This window comes from Jaculus jaculus, chromosome 5 (genome assembly GCF_020740685.1).
Source record: "Jaculus jaculus isolate mJacJac1 chromosome 5, mJacJac1.mat.Y.cur, whole genome shotgun sequence".
Taxonomy (NCBI): Eukaryota; Metazoa; Chordata; class Mammalia; order Rodentia; family Dipodidae; genus Jaculus; species Jaculus jaculus.
The window spans coordinates 53040150-53060181 of record NC_059106.1 but is presented as its reverse complement, the minus strand read 5'-3'; the positions used below and the strand labels follow the sequence as shown (position 1 = coordinate 53060181).

At 48.3% G+C, this 20032-nt stretch overlaps 2 protein-coding genes across 2 annotated transcripts in view; one reads left to right on the top strand and one right to left on the bottom strand.

Annotated features, from left to right (window-relative positions):
• Nucleotides 1-786: 786 nt before the first annotated feature.
• Nucleotides 787-7981, bottom strand: Pla2g2f (phospholipase A2 group IIF). Its single transcript, XM_004657343.2, has 5 exons — nt 7866-7981; nt 7271-7323; nt 2584-2728; nt 1663-1772; nt 787-998 (listed from the first exon to the last, which is right to left on the bottom strand). Exons 1-5 carry the CDS (start codon nt 7979-7981, stop codon nt 787-789), a joined length of 636 nt encoding a protein of 211 aa, XP_004657400.2.
• Nucleotides 7982-10152: 2171 nt separating this feature from the next.
• Pla2g2d (phospholipase A2 group IID) overlaps nt 10153-20032 on the top strand; it is a 35081-nt gene continuing 25201 nt past the window's right edge. Inside the window, exon 1 of the mRNA XM_045150384.1 lies at nt 10153-10177. The gene's annotated coding sequence lies outside the window, so the exon portion shown is untranslated. The remainder of the gene's footprint in view (nt 10178-20032) is intronic.

The window sequence follows — 20032 nt, the reverse complement described above, 5'->3', positions numbered from 1 at the left end:
CTCAGCCACTTCCCCAGTGTAGGCATCCTGGGACCCAGCTGCACCTCAGCCTTTCCCTGCTCTGCGCACCCCTGCACGGCCCTGGGGGACACTGGTTTGCCATTCTGAGTTTGGGTGGGGTCAGGGCAGGAGGGGCTCACTTCTAATGAGCATGAGTCAGGGTCAGGAAGAGCTCTGTACGTGTGTCCCCCATCCCAGCCCCATGGTGGGGAGTGTCACTGTGCTTGGGGGTTCTCTGTGCCCTGGAGCCTGCCCAGAGGCACTCTGGGCCACCTTGTTGAGGGAAAGTGAGGCCACCTTACACTAGGAGATCTCCCTCTCCCCATCCAAAAAACAAACAAACAGAGATGATTCTTCCTGAGCCACCCTGCAGGCTCTAGGGACCTCCCCAGAAGCCAGGGGTCATGCACCAGCACAGTGCCTGCCCGGGAACGTGGGCTGGGAGTCTCAAAGGCTCCGGCCGTTAAGCTGGGGCCAGCGGTAGAAAGCCCACCCTCCTCCCTCAGATGACGTCCAACACACTGAAGAGATACTGGAGCAAGCCACAGGCTTTCCGCCAAGGCCAGACCAGGCAGCAAGTACGGCCTTTCATAGAGTGCTGGGCTGAAGAGCCAGTGGCCCCAGGCGGGCCCTGGCCTTCTGGAGACCTGTGGGGCCAGGCTCACTGCAGGACTGGGAGGAGGCATCAGGGCCCTGAGCTCCTGTCTGTTTCCAGCCACGGCTGCTCCATCCATCTAGACCCCAGCTAGATCGTCCACCCTTTCCTCTCTCGGGCCTCAGAGGGGGCTAGGGCGGCATGGGGGCCATGGGGAAGCCATTTCTGCAGTTGACCTCCTCTGGGAGCGGGTCGTAGATGCTGCAGTTAGGTGTGGGGCCTTGGCAGTAGATGTTGAGGTAACCGCGGTACCGATCCCTGTACGGGTGGTCCTTGATACACAGCGACACATTCTTGTCACACTCACAGGTCTGCTTGTCACAGTCTGTCTTGTTGAGCTCACCTATCATGAAAACATGGCACAAGGCTGTGGGTGATGGGATGTTGGCCACACCAGGACGGGGGGGGGGGGGAATTAACAGGGGATAGAGTCTGACAGCCCCATGGTCTTTGGAATGTGACCCCCGAGCTAGCAGCCCCAGTGCCACAAAAGATTCTGGGTGTCAGCTGCTCTGGGCCACAGCCCCGTTGTCTGTAACAACAAACACTGTGAGTGATAAAACTGGAGAAACTCTGAAGTCCAGTATGGCCATAGCACAGTTGGGGAAAACGAGGCCCTGAAAGAGGGGTGGGTTTACCTTACCCCTCTACTAGTCACTTTCGACTCTCCTCGACCTCCTCCCTTCAGGAGCAGTGAGGGGACATTCCTCCCCCTGGGAGGAAGTGATTGGTAAGGGCTGAGTGAAGAAAAAGTGGCATTTAAACTAATTTATACCAAATTAATGCTAATCTTAGTTCTTAGTTTTATGCTAATACTACTTTATATTTATGCTAATGACTTGCATTTATGCTGATAACAATTGGCATTTATGATAATAATAATTTTCATGTATGCTAATGTCAATGTAAGTCTAACAGGTAATTTTTCTGCTCGTGTGTCTGCAATGTTTGCTCCCCCCCGCTTCCACGGGCCCACTCCTGACCAGGGGGTCAGAGGGAGGACTCACTGCAGACGATCACAGTGTCATTCTCGATGGTGTAGTCATAGTAGTCCACATAGGGGCGACAACCCTGGTCAAAGAGCTTCTGGTAGCAGCAGTCATGGGCGTGACAGCACCTAAAAGTGGGCAGAGGTGAGCAGGCAGGTGCGGTCAGCTGGCCCATCTCCCCTCATCAGAGACCTTGGCGCATCTCTTCCTGTCCCTCACGGACGGACCAGACTGCAGACTGAGGTCCAGAGAGGTGCAATTACTGGCCTGAGGTCACACAGCCAGGCGGAGCTATAGCTGGTGCCCTGGGTTCTTGTTGACCTGACATCATGTGCTATCTTCAGGGTTCTCAGCGTCCCACCTTGGAGCCTGGGATGGAGCTGCAGGAGGGGTCAGGTGGTTTGGCAGTGTGATCAGGGAAGGAGGATGTGTCTGCCTTTAAGCCAGTGTGGAGGAGCTCTGGCTGTATGGAGAGGGCCTACCTGGGCTTGGCCTGAGAGCCAGGGAGGGGACAGGGTTTGGACATCCAAAGGGCACTAGGAGGAGGTGGGACAGGAAGAAAATGCAGAGTGACTGTCCCCAACCCCTATGGAGGACTTTTGATGGACTTGGTGCTGGTTACTGCTAAGGAAGCGAGAGTGGAAGCTATGTCTTCTGAGAGCTACTGGTCTGAAGGAGGAAGCACAGTCTCACGGGGCCAGGGTCACCACGCTTGGCATTCTTGCTGCCACGTGGTTGAGGACTATCAAAGGTTCTTTCCTAGAGAGAGAAGGGTTAAAATACTCTAAGCCCCAAACCCTGAAGATAGAGGTAACAAGATGTGCCCAAGACATTAAAGACCGGTTCCCAGCTACTAACTCATCTAACAAGCCCTGTGCCTTCCTCCTCCATCAACTGCCCCCATCTGTCCCCGTAAGAGCCCAGACGTCAGGTACCTACCAGTCCACCTCATCCATGGGCTGGCCACGCCCGCCCAGCCCGCAGTAGCAGCCGTAGCCCACGAAGGACACGATGGCGCTTCTGCCTGTGACAGCCTCCACCATGGATTTCAGGTTCAACAGGCTGCCCTGGGCGGTAGACACAACTGCAAGGAAACTGGGAGGGTGAGCCCTGAAGGGAACTCAGAGAGAGCCGGCCAGGGGAGAGAGGCGGGGAGAGCAGGAGGGAGGCAGGGAAGGGCTGCGGCCGAATGGGAGGAGAGAAGAAATGCACAAGCTCCCCAGACTGGTGTTACCCCTTCCACCGCCCCCCGCCCCCACATCGGGTCCCTCAGCTCTGAAGACTGAATATGGGTCTTGTTAACTCACTGGGTGTTCACTGCCACCCTACCCGTTGTTATCTCATTTTACAGATAAGGCCACTGAGGCAGGAACCCTGAGTAACTTGCCTGGGGTCGAGGTGGGTGTCTCCACCTCACCCTCTGCCTCAGATGCTGGACTGCTAATGAGGCTGAATCCAGATAAACCCGTCATAATTGGGAAATAGCACATGTTTAAAATATATTTTAGAGCCGGGCATGGTGGCACATGCCTTCAATCCCAGCACTGGGAGGCAGAGGTAGGATTGCCATGAATTCGAGGCCACCCTGAGACTCCATAGTGAATTCCAGGTCTGCCTGGGCTAGACGTAAGACCCTACCTCGAAAAACCAAAAAAAAAAAAAAAATTATATATACATACATACATATTTTTTAGGGCTGGAGAGGTAGCTTAGTGGTTAAGGCTCTTGCCAGCAAAGCCAAATAACCCAGGTTTGATTCGCCAGTACCCACATAAAGCCAGATGGACAAGATGGCACATACATCTGGAGTTCATTTACAGTGGCTAGAGGGCCTGGTGTGCCTATTCTCTCTCAAATAAATAAATAGTAAATTATTTATAAGAATATTATTTATATACTATATAAATTATATATATAATATATACTATATATAAATATATAAGTATATATAAATTATATATGTGTAAATATATATATATATTTATATGTATAAATATATATATATTTAATATGTGTAAATTAGATAAATTAGATAGGCCTGATGGCACACATCTGTAAACCCAGCTATTCAGAAGCAGTAAGACCACAAGTTCAAAACCTGGGCTGGGGAGATTGCTCAGTGGTTAGTGACACTTGCTTGTAAAGACCACAGGCCCAGGGTTCAATTCCCAAGCCATGATGTAAAGCCAAAAGCAAAAAATAAAAAAATATATATATAATATAATATGATATGATATTATAGTATGATATTATAATATAATGTAATAATATAAATAAATAAGTTGCACAAGTGTCTGATGTTCTTTTGCAGTGATAAGATACATCCTCACACCCAGACAGACAGATGGACACACACACACACATAAACAAATTAAAATTGAAAAACTTACATTAAAAAACAGGAAGTTAAAAACCTGTCTGTACTACACAGTGAGTTCAAGACCAACCTCAGCAACTTAGTACCCTGTCTCAAAAGAGTGAAAAGAAGGAAAAAGCCCAGTGTGGTGACACAAGCTTTCATCCCAGAACTCAGGAAGCAGATGTAGGAGGGTCGCTGTGAGTTCGAGGCTAGCCTGGCACTACAGGGTGAGTTCAAGTCAGTTTGGGCTCTTAAGGTGAGACCCTACCTCACACACCCACCCCCCAAAAAGTAAAAAGAGACTGGGGTAGACAGAGCCTTTGTCTAATGTGTGAGGGCCGGGTTCAATCCCCAACAACACACACACAACCACTGTGTATACCTATGCTATCAAACAGCTTAGCAACATGGGCCTTGGGTTCAATCCCAGGGGCTGGAGTTCCATCCACAGGGTCATAAGCCACGGACTACCTGAACACGCTCCCCAAAGCAGGCAGCACAAGTGTCCCGGACACTGGAAGAGGCTTTACGAATACCACTAGCTGCTGTGAATGACAGGAATTTGCTTATAGGTCCCTCCACTCCCTTCCTGACTTCTGTTTGGTATCTCTGCCCTTTTAGGGGATCCCAGGGTCCCCACCACCACCCTGGAGTCAGAGCACCTCAAGGCACTGTGCCCTCAGAAGAAACAATACTGCAAGAATATTTCCTGCGCCAGAAAAATCAGCTTTCTGGCACCTGCCAGGCCCCAATCCAAGGATATGTTCTCCCCTCCCCTGTCTACTGTTTCTCTGTCCTGGGGTCACCACGGGGTGTGGGACTCTCTGAACCACTGATACTGTCTCCGCAGGTCCTCCAGGGCACAGCACTGAGTCACTGTCCTGAGCCTGGTGCCTGCCGCCCTAACCTGGTAGAGCCACCCGCCCAACAGCAGGAGAGCCGCTCGATCCCATTGTATGAATGAGAAATGAAAAAGCTTGCCCAGCGGTACAGAGAAGTCTGTCCCTGAGCTGGGGTGGTAACTACAGCACCCAGTGACCCTGCCCACCACCTTCACCTTTACTCTGGCCTCTTCTAGCTGTGCCCAGAATTAGGTGCCCACTCAATGCCCACCTCCCACTCCCTCCACATCACCCTCTCTGCCCCACTGCATGGACAAGGAAATGTTTCCAGACAGAGATGAAGCCAAATGTGGCTGGAACCCAAGGGCCACTCTTGCTCCTTGAGAAGTGGTTGTCCACCTTCTCTGGTGATGGGGACCTCACAACCTCCATGTGCCTTAGGAGGAGGAGCTCAGACCGTGGAGTCAGGCAGATGGGAGCCAGTCTGAATGCAGGATCATGATGGCCCCTTCTCAGGGGGCCCCACATTGAAGCACACCCACAGTTATGCGTACAGTACCTGGCCCAGGCGGTACCTTGAGGAAGCACCTAGAAGCCTCTAACTCCCACCCTACCCCTCATCAGCTGTGGGGTGTTACTCTGGATGGGGGAAGCTCCAAAGTCCAGGCGCTCCCCACCCCATCAGCTTCCATGGAGCAAGAAGCCTGAAGGGACGGCACAGCCAGTAAAGTGCTTGCCTGGCAAACACGAGGACCTGAGTTCAACCCCCAGAACTCGCGTACAAATGCCAAGCACGGTGGCACACGCCTGCAACCTCAGTGCTGGGGATGTGGGGACAGGAGGGTCGCTGGAACCTGCTGGCCAGCCAGCCCAGCCAACCTCATGAGCAAGGGCCCTGTCTCAGAAGAGGGGTCAGTGGTCCTGAGCACGACACCCGTGTTGTCCTCTGGCCTCCACACATGTGTGAATACATGCGCGTAGTTTTTAAAAGACAAAGAGTAAGAATCATGCATACCGTGCACAGGGTAAAACATGTCCATTCCCTCACACCACTTTACGTGTAAACATGATCCTCCTCACGGCGCTTCGCACGTAAACACCCATTCCCTCACAGACTTCACACGTAAACACACTCATTCCCTCACAGCGCTTCACACGTAAACACACTCATTCCCTTACAGACTTCACACGTAAACACACTCATTCCCTCACAGCGCTTCACACGTAAACACACTCATTCCCTTACAGACTTCACACGTAAACACACTCATTCCCTCACAGACTTCACACGTAAACACACTCATTCATCCCCTTACACCACTTCACATGTGAACTCATTTATTCCTTCACATCATTCCACATAAACACATTCCTCCTCACACCCATGCACTGATGCTGACTCATAGACACAGACACTTCACACCTACAACTTCCACATCTCACATGCAGGCACACTCACCCACACATCCTATTACAATCACTGCATATCCCTGCACACACACACTTATGCTCGTGTTCCACAAACACACTCACACACATGCACCCAAGAGAGGATCCAGCCAAAACTGAAGACCTCTCCACAGGCACCCTCCAGGTGGAGGAAAGAGAGGTCTAATCTCCAGCAGGACAGTGGTTTGGGATGGGTCTAATGGGCAGTTTTCTAACTCATAGGCCCGAATGCAGCCCACCCTTTGTCATGGCTTGCCATATTGAACCTTGTCTTTGTTTCTCCTCTAACCTGTGTTCAGATGGTGATGAATAGCTGTGTGAACCTGTCATGAGGCCTGGTGGCCATCCCATGTACCTAGGCACCTGCCACAGACGTACAGGGATGCGAGGCAGGGTCAGGCTTGCATCAGGAGCCCCACCTGGCCATGCTTGCAGGGTGACTGCCCCACCCACAATCCCAGCCCTTGGAAAGAAGCTTAAGGACAGACAAGACAATCGCCCTACACACACACACACACACACACACACACACACACACACACACATAGGTGTACACTCAGGTGCCAACCTTGAACTACATTTCATTAATGTGTGGGGCACAGAGATCTCTCATGCTCCTGTGCACCCACCCACGTGCACAGACACAAACCTCGCTGTACACAAAGTCGTCAACTCCAGCCAGCAGGTACACTCACCAGCACACACACTTCGTTTCCCAGTGACGGCAAACGCACCACTTTACAAGGCTTGCTCAGCTCTGTGTCCTGCCCCATCACAGCTCATAAATGCCAAAGGCCCCTAGCGTGTTTACAAGTGGCCAGACAGTAAACAGCTCTGGAAGACAGGGTGAGACCTGAAGGGGAAGTGGAAGCCCAGAGAGAAACAAACTGGCCAGTGGGACAACAATGCAGGTGCCCAAGTTTCCAGGGCAAGGCTGGAGGGGAGAGAGGAGGAATCTCCCAGGAGCCACACTTACCGCTGCCGGCCAGGACTGCAATGGCGAAGAATTTCTTCATTCCCAGACTCGGCCTGAGAAAGAGGAAAGCGCAGCTAGAGTTCTTCCTCTCTCCAACTGCCTGCAGCTGAGCCTCGTCACAGACACCACCCATGCTTTCCCTTGATGCCCTAGTTGCTGTCACCCGGCCCTTCTGGAGGAACACACCCCAGGGTGGCAGAGCAAAGAGGCACCAGAAACAGTGTTCCAAGACAAGAAGGCACCTCCCCAAACCAGAGCCAATCCCTGCTCCAGGTAGTCCTAGGATTGAGGTCAGGACTGGCAGCTAGATCCTGAACCCAAAGTCAAGGGACACGAGTCCCTGGATTCTAGTTACAACTCTGCTTGCAAATGCTCAGTGACCATAGCCAGATCCCTCGGCCTCTCTGGGCCTGAAGTGAGGTTCACTAAGTGATCCCAAGAGCCCTTCTAACACTGAACTGCAGAGACACACCTCAGACCAGCATGAAGACACCCAGAGCCCTCCTTCCAGAAGAAGTGGATTCTAGGAGCCAGCCCCTCCCCCTCTCCCCTGTCCCTCTATGGAAAGTCCCATCTTTGGACAAGAAGCACGTACCTGGAGGTGCTCACAGGAGGAGAGGCCTTGAGGTTTGGACCTCTCCACCCAGAAGCACGTTCAACCAGCACCTTCTTCTTGAACTCTTTGGGGTTGGCCTGAGCCCCACCTGCCATGTCCTGGATTTGAGGGGACCAGCAACATAGGGCTTGGAAGGTCCTGGATATACTTGGAAGTCTCTGGGGAGCAGGCCCCAGCTTCACGCTTCTGTGCACACTGGCAGTGCCAGGGCAGTGCCCCTGGGCAAGAGGCAGGTGAAAGATGCCCTAGCAAAAGGTGGCTCCACCTGTTTCCTCCCACTGCTCCAGCCCAGCCCACATCTGGCTGGTCAAATCCCCACCCCCTATATGCTCTGCCCAGGCACCTCCTGGGGTTTATGCACCTGACTAGCAATTGGCTCCTCCCTGTGAACCGGAAAGGACATTAGACCAAAGCCCAGTCTAGGTCCATTCTCTTCTGGAAGATGCTAATGGGGAAAAAAAAACCCAGTGATACTTGTCAAATCAAGTTAAAAGGCATTTTATTCAAGTGGGCATCAGGAAAAGCGGAGGGGCCACTAGAACAGGGCCTTGCAGTGAGAAGGGACCCTGGAGTCATTCCAAACAGCAAGATGGGGCTTCCTAGCTGAAAAGGAGGATGGGAATCGATCTGTGGATGGAAAATTACCAGGAAGTTTCCTCAGGTGAAGAGGGTTCTGGTTAACCTGACCAGACAGACTTTTGTTTTACCCTCCCCCCTGCAAAGTGGGATGGTCAGACATTGCCTGGGGAAAGTGGAGACCAAGAAGCTGATCAGATATGGAGGGTGTGAGGCAGGGAAGCGGAAGATTGCAGCTGGACTGACTTAGCAGGGCAGTAACTTACACCGGACAATGCGGAAACACACAGGGACGCCGAGGCCCAAAGCCTTGCTGACAAGAGAGTACCAAGGAGCCCAAGTCCTGCTTGGTCAAGAAAAGATTTTGGGGCTGGAGAGATGGCTTAGCGGTTAAGCGCTTGCCTGTAAAGCCTAAGGACCCCGGTTTGAGGCTCCATTCCCCAGGTCCCACGTTAGCCAGATGCACAAGGGGGCGCACGCATCTGGAATTCGTCTGCAGCGGCTGGAAGCCCTGGCGTGCCCATTCTCTCTCTCTCTCTCTCTCTCTCTCTCTCTCTCTCTGCCTCTTTCTCTGTCTGTCGCTCTCAAATAAGTAAATAAAAATAAACCAAAAAAAATTTAAAAATAAAAAAAAAGAAAAGGTTTAGTGGGGGGGAAGGAGGGCATCATGTGGCATGCCTCTGTCTATAACTTGTCCATCTGAGAGAACTTGCGTCCCCCTGCAAAGATGCTGCTATTCGTCAGGAAGCAAGTTGAAGGCTTGGATGAGATTGGCACCTCTGTGTACCCGCATCTGGCAGAACTCCTCCCACTCCCTGCTCTCCCCCCCTGGAAGGTCTATCCTGGGGCCTCTGTGCCTTGCTTGTCACACCTGACCTGGTAGGTAGAGCCCAGCCTCCTGGGAGGCTAGCCTGTACGCCACAGGTGTTTGAACAGTACCCATGGCCTGCAGCAGCTCTTTCTACCTCACCTCTGAGCTGTCACAACCAAAACCGTGGCTGAAAATCACCAAAGGTACTCTGGATGGCATCACTGTCTCTGGTGGATGGTCTGGTGAACCTGGGCATTCATGCCAATGGATGTGTGACTGATCTGTGTGGTCGTTGTTGCTCTTCAGTGAGATGGGAGGGAAGGGTGTGCCAGGAGTTCTGGGAGCCGCCTGGATAGATGAAACAGGCTCCAATCCACAGCACCTCTTTTGTGGGCAGGTGGGCTTCCTGCCCTGTTCTCTGGGCCCTCCGCTATGGAGTCAGTGGACCAAGGCCACAAGGACTACGGATGGTACTAACTAGTATCATGTGCCTGTGCCCGTGGGGCACTGTGGGGTATATGCAGGGTTCCATTTTATAGAGCCAGTGGCAACAGGTCTTGATTCTCTGGCCCTAAGGTGGGTTGGAAGGGGGTGGGGAGGGGAGTACTCCAGAAACTTGATACTCTCACCTGTCCATCTACCTTCTCTCCCAGTGTCTCTAAAGCTGTTGACAAAAGGCAGAAAGGAATCTCTGAGGCTTTTCTTCTTATACCAAGCTTTGCTAACTTCCTCTTCTGGCTGTCCCAAGCCAATGGGCCCATCTCAGGTGTCATTCACTCTTCCTCACTCAGCTCCCCCCCCCCCGCCCCCCACCAGCTTCCTGTCATTGGAGGGAGGTCCCTCCCCTCCCCAGGAAGTTCTCCTCCTGCCTCCGCACACACCGCCACTCACTGCACCCTGAAAGGTATGTCTTTGCATTGGCTTCTGCATTCCTTTGCAGATATCGGTGTGTGTTTTGGTTTGTGGATCTGGACCTTTCAGTAAGACAGGTCTGGCGATCCTGGAGACCAGGGCCCTTGTTTTCTCTTAGTTCCCTGGAAGAATGCAGGAGCTCCCTGAGGACAAGGGCTTTCTAGGCAGTTTCAGACTAGCAGTGACAGGTCTCTGCTGCCACTTGTCTGCATAGAGCCAGGCTTCAGTTTCCTCCCAGATGTCTGCGTCCACTCCTGAGTGAGCTGCAAAGGAAGACACAGAGACGCAGAGTGCCTGGATTGGTGGCTGAGAAAGCCAAGGGCAGGGGCCCCAGAGACGCTGTGTGTGGCAGCCGGTCACTTTCTCCCTTGCAATCCCACTGCAGGCGCAGGGCAGGCAGGTCTTCAGAGGCTGAGTGTTGGGGGAAGAACGAGCTCTTCCACTCCCAAGCTCCCCTACGAGCGTCGGGTGCTCAGCAGTGGAGTCTATAAGAAACGGGTCGACCCAGAACTTCTGCTTCTGCAATGGTACACCAAGATACAAACTGGAGCTGTTCCCAGAGCCGAATGTCACAGATCACAGACTGGGGTGCTTTTAAGGCTTCTTTTTTTGAAGACAAAACAAAACTAAACTTTATTTTTATTTATTTATTTGAAAAAGAGAGAGGGGAAAAAAGAGGCAGAGAGAGGAAGAGAGGGAATGGGTGTACCAGGACCTCCAGCCACTGCAAATGAACTCCAGACGTATGCGCCCCCTTGTGCATCTGGCTTATGTGGGTCCTGGGGAATCGAACAGAGGTCTTTTGGCTTTGCTGGCAAATGCCTTAACCGCTAAGCCATCCCTCCAGCCCCAACTTCTTTTTTGTTTTTTTTAAAGCCCCACTCTCATTTTAACCCAATCATCTCTATAAAGGCCCTATTTTCAAATACATGTTTCAAGGCCCTGGGTATTAGGGCTTCAGCACATGAATAATATAGAGGTGACACCATTCAGCTAAGAACATCAATTAACACAAAGTCCTCCAGTGAAATGCTGTATTCACTCTTCTGAGCCACAACTCTTCTGATACTAAAGATATTAAACCAGGCTTGGGGGCACTTAACTGCAATCCCAGCACTTGGGAGGTAGAGGCAGGAGAGTCAGAGTTCAAGGCCCTTCTTGGCTACACAGTGAGTGTAGCCAGCTACATGAAGCCCTGTTTGAATAAGTAAATAGGGGCCAGAGAGGTGGCTTAGCGGTTAAAAAGCTTGCCTGTAAGCCTAAGGACCCAGGATCAGCTCCTCAGAGCCCACGTAAGCCAGATATACAAGGTGACACATGCACACAAGATGGCACGTGTGTCTAGAGTTTGATTGCGGTAGCTAGAGGTACTAGCATACCAATTCTCTGTATTGCTCTCCCTATTTCTCTCTCGTACTCTCTCTTTCATAAATAAAATAAATAAATAAATAAATAAATAAATACAAAAACAAATAAATACAGATGCTCCAAGAAAGGGAAATACAGCCTAATATCTCTCATAAGTATAGATATAAAAAATTCGCCAGGTGTGGTGATGCACACCTTTAATCCCAGCACTTGGGAGGTGGAGGTAGGAGGATCACCATGAGTTCAAGGCCAGCCTGAGACCACATAGTGAAATGCAGGTTAGCCTAGACTAGAGTGAGACCCTACCTTGAAAAACAAAACAAAAATATCTTAGCAATATTGACAGACATAATTGAATAATATAAGCAGGGAAATATACTACAAATGAAAGAACTGACCCTGAAAGTGTAATCTTGGAAAATGTGCTATACTGGGATAAATTGAGCTTATCTCAGTGATGAAAGTTGACTTTTACATTAAAAATTTAAAGAAGAAAATTCTTAGGATCATCTCAACAGATACAGCAAAACAAAATAGCCAACAAGTAACATTGGATGAAATCCAAAAATTATTCCTGGTTAAAGAAAAACAAAAATCTGTTGCCAGGCATACTAGTGCACACCTTTAATCCCAGCACTCATGAGGCTACAGCAGGAGGATTGCCATGAGTTTGGGGCCAACCTAGTCAATAGAGTAAATTTCAGGTCTGCCAGGGTTAGAGTGAGACCTGCTTTAAAAAAAAAAAAAAAAAGCAAAATCAGGGTCTGGATAGCTGGGCTAATGATTAAGGTACTTGCCTTCAAAACCTAAGGACCCAGGTTCGATTCCCTAGTACCCACATAAGCCAGAGGCACAAAGTCATGCATACATCTGGAGTTCATTTTTGCAGAGGCTAGAGGCCGTGGCATACCCATTCTATCTCTCTATATGTACCTTTTTCTTTCACACACTCTCTCTTAAACAAATAAGTAAATGTAGCCATTTGCATAAAAAGCAAAATCAAACAAAAAGTCATCAAATTGAGATGGAAGGGAATATGTACAACTTGAAAGTGGACATCAGCTATAAGCATACAGCTAGCTTCATCCCCCACCACACCTATTCAACCATGTGCTGATGGTTTTAGGGCAATAAGGTAAGGCAATAAATAAGACACACATAGAAATAAATGGCATTAAGAAGGAAAGAAAGAAGACCATTTCTCTTAATATAAACATAACAGTCCATATGTAAATTTAGATAGTCAATAGTATAAACTTAATAGCTCATGCCTGACCACTGTGACTGGGGGTCCCAGTCTCATGCCACTGCCCTGTCATTACAGTGTCCCCACCTGAGTGAAACTGACAGCTGATGACAGAAGGAACAGGTTTACAAACTGGCTAGGAAGGGCCTGACTTCCTTACCAGTCAGTGTGATTTCAAAAGACTCACGTGGGGTTGCGCAAGTATGTTTTGTGGTGTGCAACCAAAGGCTGAGAATCCCTAAGTCCAGGGGGCTGAGGAAATGGCTCAGCAGTTAAAGGAGCTTGCTTGCAAAGCCTACTGGCTTGGGTACAGTTCCCCAGTACCCACATAAAGACAGACCCAAAATGGGACAGATATAAAATGGCTCATGCATCTGGTGTCCATTTGCAGCAGCAAGAGGCCCTGGAAAACACCCCCCCTACACACACACACAGACACACTTATAAATAAATCAAATATGTTTTGAAAAGAATTCCTGAGTCCAGCCAGGCACAGAAGCCATGCAGGCTATCCCAGAACCCAGAAGGCAAAGGCAGGAGGATCATAAATTCAAGGTCAGCCTCACCTACAAAGTAGACCCAGTCTTAAAAGCCAACATAGACAGGCGTGGTGGCGCACACATTTAATCCCAGCACTCTGGAGGCTGAGGCAGGAAGATCACTGTGAGTTCAAGGCTAGCCTGAGATTACGTACTGAATTCCAAGTCAGCCTGGCCTAGAGCAAGACCCTATTTCAGAAAACCAAAGTAATAATAATAATAATAATAAAAAGGATCCCTGAATGCAAGGGGTTCCAGGCCTCTGGAAAAATGTGCCAAGCTCTGCGTGGCTGTGATAGAGCTGAATCCACCCTGTGACCCAGTATTGTGGTTTCAGGTGAGGCCCATCATTGGGGAGATGATTCATTTATTGCCTCTGCCCTGGTTTCACACACTTATTTCTGTCCTCAAGCAATAAAATCACTGTTTAGCTTTAAAAAAAAAAAAAAAAACCCAGATACTCTGCAATTCAGCACTCAGGAGAGCTGAGTTCACTGACAGCTTTTTGGGCTAGTGACTTCCAGGCCCACCAGGGCTTGTGAGACCCTACCTCAAACAAACAAGATGCTGGGGGGACAGACAAAGCAAAATCCCTGAGGCTCACTGGCCAGCCAATGTAGCCTAATGGTTGAGCTCCAGGTCTACAAGAGACCCTGCCTATCTCACAGGAGGCGGATGGCATTCCTCACATATGCACACTACACATACATGTGAGTATGTCCATGCACACTCATATAAAATGTTCTCTCTCGGGCTGGAGAGATGGCTTAGCGGTTAAGCGCTTGCCTGTGAAGCCTAAGGACCCCGGTTCAAGGCTCGGTTCCCCAGGTCCCATGTTAGCCAGATGCACAAGGGGGCGCACGCGTCTGGAGTTCGTTTGCAGAGGCTGGAAGCCCTGGCGCGCCCATTCTCTCTCTCTCCCTCTATCTGTCTTTCTCTCTGTGTCTGTCGCTCTCAAATAAATAAATAAAAAATGAACAAAAAATATTAAAAAAAATGTTCTCTCTCATATGTGGATCCTAGTTACAGATGATTGGGCTTCTGCGTAAGAAGGAAATTACTTAGTAGCAGAGGCCAGTAAGTTAAAAAGGAGATATAAAGGGAAGAGAAAGGAAGGGAGGAGTGAACTTAATAGATTGATATTGTATATATGTAAGTACAATGATTGTAATGGGGAGGTAATATGATGGAGAATGGAATGTCAAAGGGGAAAGGCAGGGGGGAGAGAGGGAATTACCATGGGATATTTTTTATAATCATGGAAAATGTTAATAAAAATTTGAAAAAATGAAAAATAATGGCTGGAGAGATGGCTTAGCAGTTAAGGCACTTGCTCGTGAAGCCTAAGGACCCAAGTTTGATTCTCTAGTACCCACGTGAGCCAGACGCACAAGGTGGCACATGAATCTAGAGTTTGTTTGCAGTGCCTGGAGGCCCTGGCACGCCCATTCCTACCCCCACCCACACATCCTTTTCTCTCCCTTTCTCTCTCAAATAAATAAAATATTTTAAAAACAATAAAAAAGATAATGAGCTGAGGAGATGGTTCAGCATTTAAGGGGGTTTGTTGCTGAAGCACCAGAGCCTCTCAGACCTGAGACTACGAGGGTTCAATCCCCCCAGAACCCATGTAAGAAGCTGGGCATGCCCGTGCGCGGTCTGCCCGACAGCAGCTCCCAGGTGAGGGAGAGACCTGGTCTAAAGGAAACATATGGATGAGTCATCAGTGAGGGACTCCTGGTGTTTCCTCTGGTCTCCACATGCACATGCATAGGTGTGTGCATTTGTGCACAGTGCACACACCATACCCTGTCAAAGCATCCCACATACACACTCCTCATAAAAAAGAAAGAAAACAGAAAACAAATCCTCTAGAATTGACACTACTTGAACTAATAACTGAGTTTATCCAGGTTGTAGGACAGACATAAGATGAAAATACAAAGTACTAACAATTGTACTTCTATATACTAGCAATGGTTAGACATTAAAAATCTAAAAACAAGCCTGGTGTGGTGGCGCACGCCCTTAGTCCCAGCACTCTGGAGGCAGAGGTAGGAGGATCACTATGAGTTGGAGGCCACCCTGAGATTACATAGTGAATTCCAGGTCAGCCTGAGCTAGAGTGAGACCCTACCTCAAAAAATCAAAAAACAAAATCTAAAAGCACAGTTATAATAATATCCATATGAAATATGAAATGGATAATAAGAATATAACTGACAAAAGTATGGAATACTTGCACACTACAAACTCTGCAACAATGCTCAGAGAAATCAAGAGAGCCCACAATACAGGGAGGGTTACTTCATGTTCATGAACCAGAAGGCCCAGTGTCATTGATAAGTCCTTTGGCTCTAAGGAGTCAGTGAACTTTCAATCAAAATCTTAGTAACTTCCCTTACAGAGATTGATAAGCTGAGCTCAAAGTCCATGTGGAAATCAAAAGGTTCTCCATAGCCTAGTCAACTACAAAAGGGAAAGTAAACTTGGAGGACTTATATACCTGACTTATGAATGATAAACTTACTATATAATCAGTATGGTATTGGTGTTGGGTGAGGCAATGGTTTTCTAGATATTATATGAAAAAGATAATTAGAACTTCATCAAAATTAAAAACCTTCAAGCTGCAACCGATGCACCAGGAAAGGAAAGGATAAACCATAGAGTGGAAGGCAGCCACGTGCCTCCTTGGGAATGTGTAACCCCGATATCTAAGAGCCCTTGTAAGTCAATCACAATGTGATAACCCGATTTCTGGGTGATGAAGGATGTGAACAGACATGTCTCCAAATAAGATAACTTCATGACCAATCACCACCTGGAACGATGTCTAACATCCTTAGTCATAGAGAAAAGCAAATACAAACCACAAGAAAGCACTTCCCACCCACAATGATGACTATAGTGGAAAGACAGGTGATCACTCGTGTTGGTGAGAATGTTGACATTGGAACCCTCTAGAAGCCTCTCACAGTTGATGGGAGTGCAAAATACACAGCTGCTCCAGAAAGTAGCTGGACGGCTCCTCAAAGATTGTTCATGAACAGCGGCTGCCGTTCCTGGGTCTACACCCAAGATGAATAAAAAAAAAGCGTGTGTAGCACACATGAAATTTCACGCAGATGTTCACAGCCACCCTATGCATCATGACCAAAGAATAGCGTGTGTGCGGGGCAATGTCCTTCAGTGAATGAACGGATATATAAAATGTGGGCTGTCTGTACAATGAGATAGTATCCAACCATTAAAAAGAATATAGTGTTGTCCCATGCTATAACATGGATGAAACACATGTCAGATCAAAGAGGCTAGTCCCTGAAGACCATATATTACATGATTTCATTCACATAAAACTCTGAAATGGGCAAATCTATAGAGACAGATAGATTAGTGGTTACCTAGGGCTGAGGGCAGGGAGCATGCGGTATATTAGGGAGCAATTGTCATAGGAAGTGTCTAAACTTAGATCATGGTAAAAGTTGCGTAACTGTGAATATTAAAAAAATTGAAGCAGGTATAGAAAGGCATGCTTGTAACCCCAGCACTTGGATTTCCCCAGTACAAGGCCAGCCTAAGCTTCATAGTGAGTTTAAGATCAGTCTGGGCTACATAAGACCGTATCTCAAAAAAAAAAAAAAAGGAAAGAAAGAAAACAGAAAACCAGGCTGGACGTCCTGGCACATGCCTTTAGTCCCAGTACTCCGGAGGCTGAAACTGTAGAATCACTAAGTTCAAGGCCAGCCTGGGACTAAATAGTGAATTCCAAGTCAGAGCGAGACTCTACCTCAAAAAACCAAATTAAATAAAATACAAAAAATAAAATTGAAGTACAAGTGCTGGGGATATAGCTCAGTCGGTTCAGTGCTTACCTAGCATGTCCAAAGTCCTGGGTTCAATTTCCTTCATGCCATAAACCAGGCATAGTAGTGTAAGCCCATTATCCCAGCACGTGGGAGGTAGAGGCAGGAGAATCAAGAGTTCAAGGCCAGCCTAGACTGCATGAGACCTTGTCCCAAGAAATGGGGGCAGGAGGATCAGAAGTTCAAGGTCGTTATGATGCACAGTGAGTTCAAGCCAGCCTGGGATACATGTGAAATACATATGTGCATTAACTGAATAAAATTGTTTCTGAAAAGGGGTCATATTATTTGACATTAAGGAAGGAAATTCTAACTTATCTTACAACATAAGCCCTAAGTGAACTATTATTATTGGTCATAAAGAGGCAGCTTCCATATGATTCCATTTATACAAAATTTATAGAAACAGAGCAGAGACTGAGGTTTCCTGGGGCTGGGAGGGAATGGGAACTCCCCTCTCAATAAGGAGCACAGAGTTTCAGTTGTGCAAGATGAGTTCCGTGAGGTTACACAACAGCGTGAGAGCACTCACGGCCACTCAGCTGTACATTGGAAGTGGCTCTGATGGGACATTTTCTGCTGCATTCAATTTATATAATTTGAAGCAATCAATGTTTTTTAAATGGCTATGAATATAGATGGAAGCTTAAGAATTTTCCAAAAGAAGATCCAGGCCTGGTGGTGCGTGTCTACAATCCCAGCACTTGGGAGGTACAGGCAGAAGAACAGGAGTTCAAGGCCAGACTGGACTACATGAGACTCTGTCACCCCCGAAAACCGAACAAGGGCTAGAGAGATGGCTTAGTAGTTAAGGCGCTTGCCTGCAATGACTGGAGTTCAATACCTCAGTACACAAGTAAAGCCAGATGCATCTAGAGTTCATTTGCAGTGGCTAGAGGCCCTGGTGCACCCATTCTCTCTCTCTCTCTCTCTCTCTCTCTGTCTCCCTTTCTGTCTTTCTATCTCTCTCTACTTATAAGTAAACAAATAAACATTTAAAGCACAAGGGTGAGTATGGCTCAGTGCATGAAGGTCTTTCTGGAAGCCGTGGAGGGCTCTGTAATCCCAGCACACCTATGGTTAGATGGGAGGTAGAGACGGGAGAGCCCTGAGAGCTTGTGGACCAGCTAGTCTGGGAGCAGAGCAATGAACAGCAAGAGACCCTGCCTCAAATGAGGTGAACAGTGAGGATGGGCACCTGAGGTTGCCCTCTGACCTCCACACATCTGCCGTGGTATGTGTGTGCCCATGCAAAATAGTGGAAAATCTTTGTGACTTGGTAGTAGGCAGGTGTATTAATATAACATGAAAAATATAATACAGAAAGAGAAAAAAAATCAATAAACTGGACTTTGGGAACATTTAACTTCTTGTTCTTTCAAAGAGCCTATCAAAGCCAGGTATGGTGGCACATGAAATTAATCCCAGCACTCAGGAGGCTGAGGCAGAAGGATTGCCATAAGTTTGAGGTCACCCTGAGACTACATAGTGAATTTCAGGTCAGTCTAGGCTAGAGCAAGACCCTACCTCAAAACAAACAACAACAACAGCAAAAGATCCTATCAAGATGATAGAAGACCTTGCTTAACATACTTGAGAGTTTGGGCTCAATCTCTAGGAGAGAGGAAAAGAAAGAGAGAGACAGAGAGAGAGAGAGAAAAGAAACCCAATTTTAAAAAATGAACAAAGTATTTGAATAGACACTTCACCAAAGAAAGTATACAAATTGATAAGTTAGCACATAAAAAGGTGTTAAGCAGAGTAATTCCCGGCCATCCTTCTTTCTCCTTTTCTCTGGTGCAGTAGGGTCTTACCATCTCATTCTGGTGAGCAGCCAAGCGCCTTGGCAATAGCCTGTACTGTTTGGAACCCTCATGGTCTTCTCTGACCAGCAGCTCGTTGCTGGTGGAGAGTGGGGCTGGTCTGTCCCTGGCACTGGGGTTCGCCCGCAACGACCCATCAGAGTTAAAGCACTCTCCAGGCCAGCAGGGGACATCTGTCCATACTACTTCTCTATTCCTCCCTCCCTCCCTCTCTCCTCTTCCTCCTCCTCCTCTTTTCATATTTTATTTATTTATTTGAGAAAGAGAGGGGAAGAGGCAGATAGAGAGAAAGAGAATGAGCACGCCAGGGCCTCCAGCCACTGCAGATGAACTCCAGACGCAAGCGCCCCCCCCTTGTGCATCTGGCTTATGTGGGTCCTGGGGGATCGAACCAGGTCCTTAGGCTTCATAGGCAAATGCCTTAACCACTAAGCCATTTCCCCAGCCCATCTGTTTTTTCTTTTTACTAGTTATGTATATAGTGTGTATACAGCCATGATGGTACCATAATTAGCCTTCTCCCGGTCAGTCCCCCCTGCAGATTGTGGGTGTTGCCATTAGTTATGGGAGGGAGACAATGTCTCTGTGCATAATGACCCAATTTATGGCTCTAACAATCTTTCCTCCCCATCTTCTGTGAATTTTCCTGAGCCATGTTGGGTTCATTTTAGGTCTATATGAGTGACAGGAGGTCTTGGGAGTCTCTGTGTCTCTGAATATCTGATTTGGCAGGAGTTGAGTGTTCTCTGTGTCTGTCTCCTTCACCCTTGTGCTGATACCAGGTTCACTGAGAAAGCATCTCTTGCTCATTATACCAATAACTCTATGGCTTCAGCTGGTGCCCTGGTGGGGTGTGATGGGCTGATTCTGTCCTCAGGTTCTGCATCTATTTTTTCTTCCCCATGAGGTGAGGTGAGGTTAGGTGGATGCCATCTTCACCCCAGCCTGTCTTTTTATGTAAAAAGAAAACATATCTTTAAATTAGCTAACAAAGTGGGTTTCTAT

What these genes read in the sequence shown, in the direction of transcription:
- Pla2g2f (XM_004657343.2), bottom strand. Translation starts at nt 7,981, where the DNA reads ATGGCAGGTGGGGCTCAGGCCAACCCCAAAGAGTTCAAGAAGAAGGTG. An exon ending in CCTCCTGTGAGCACCTCCAG is followed by an intron (nt 7,324 to 7,865) that starts GTACGTGCTTCT and finishes CCTCTTTCTCAG; the next exon opens with GCCGAGTCTGGGAATGAAGA. An exon ending in CCCATGGATGAGGTGGACTG is followed by an intron (nt 1,773 to 2,583) that starts GTAGGTACCTGA and finishes GCCCACTTTTAG; the next exon opens with GTGCTGTCACGCCCATGACT.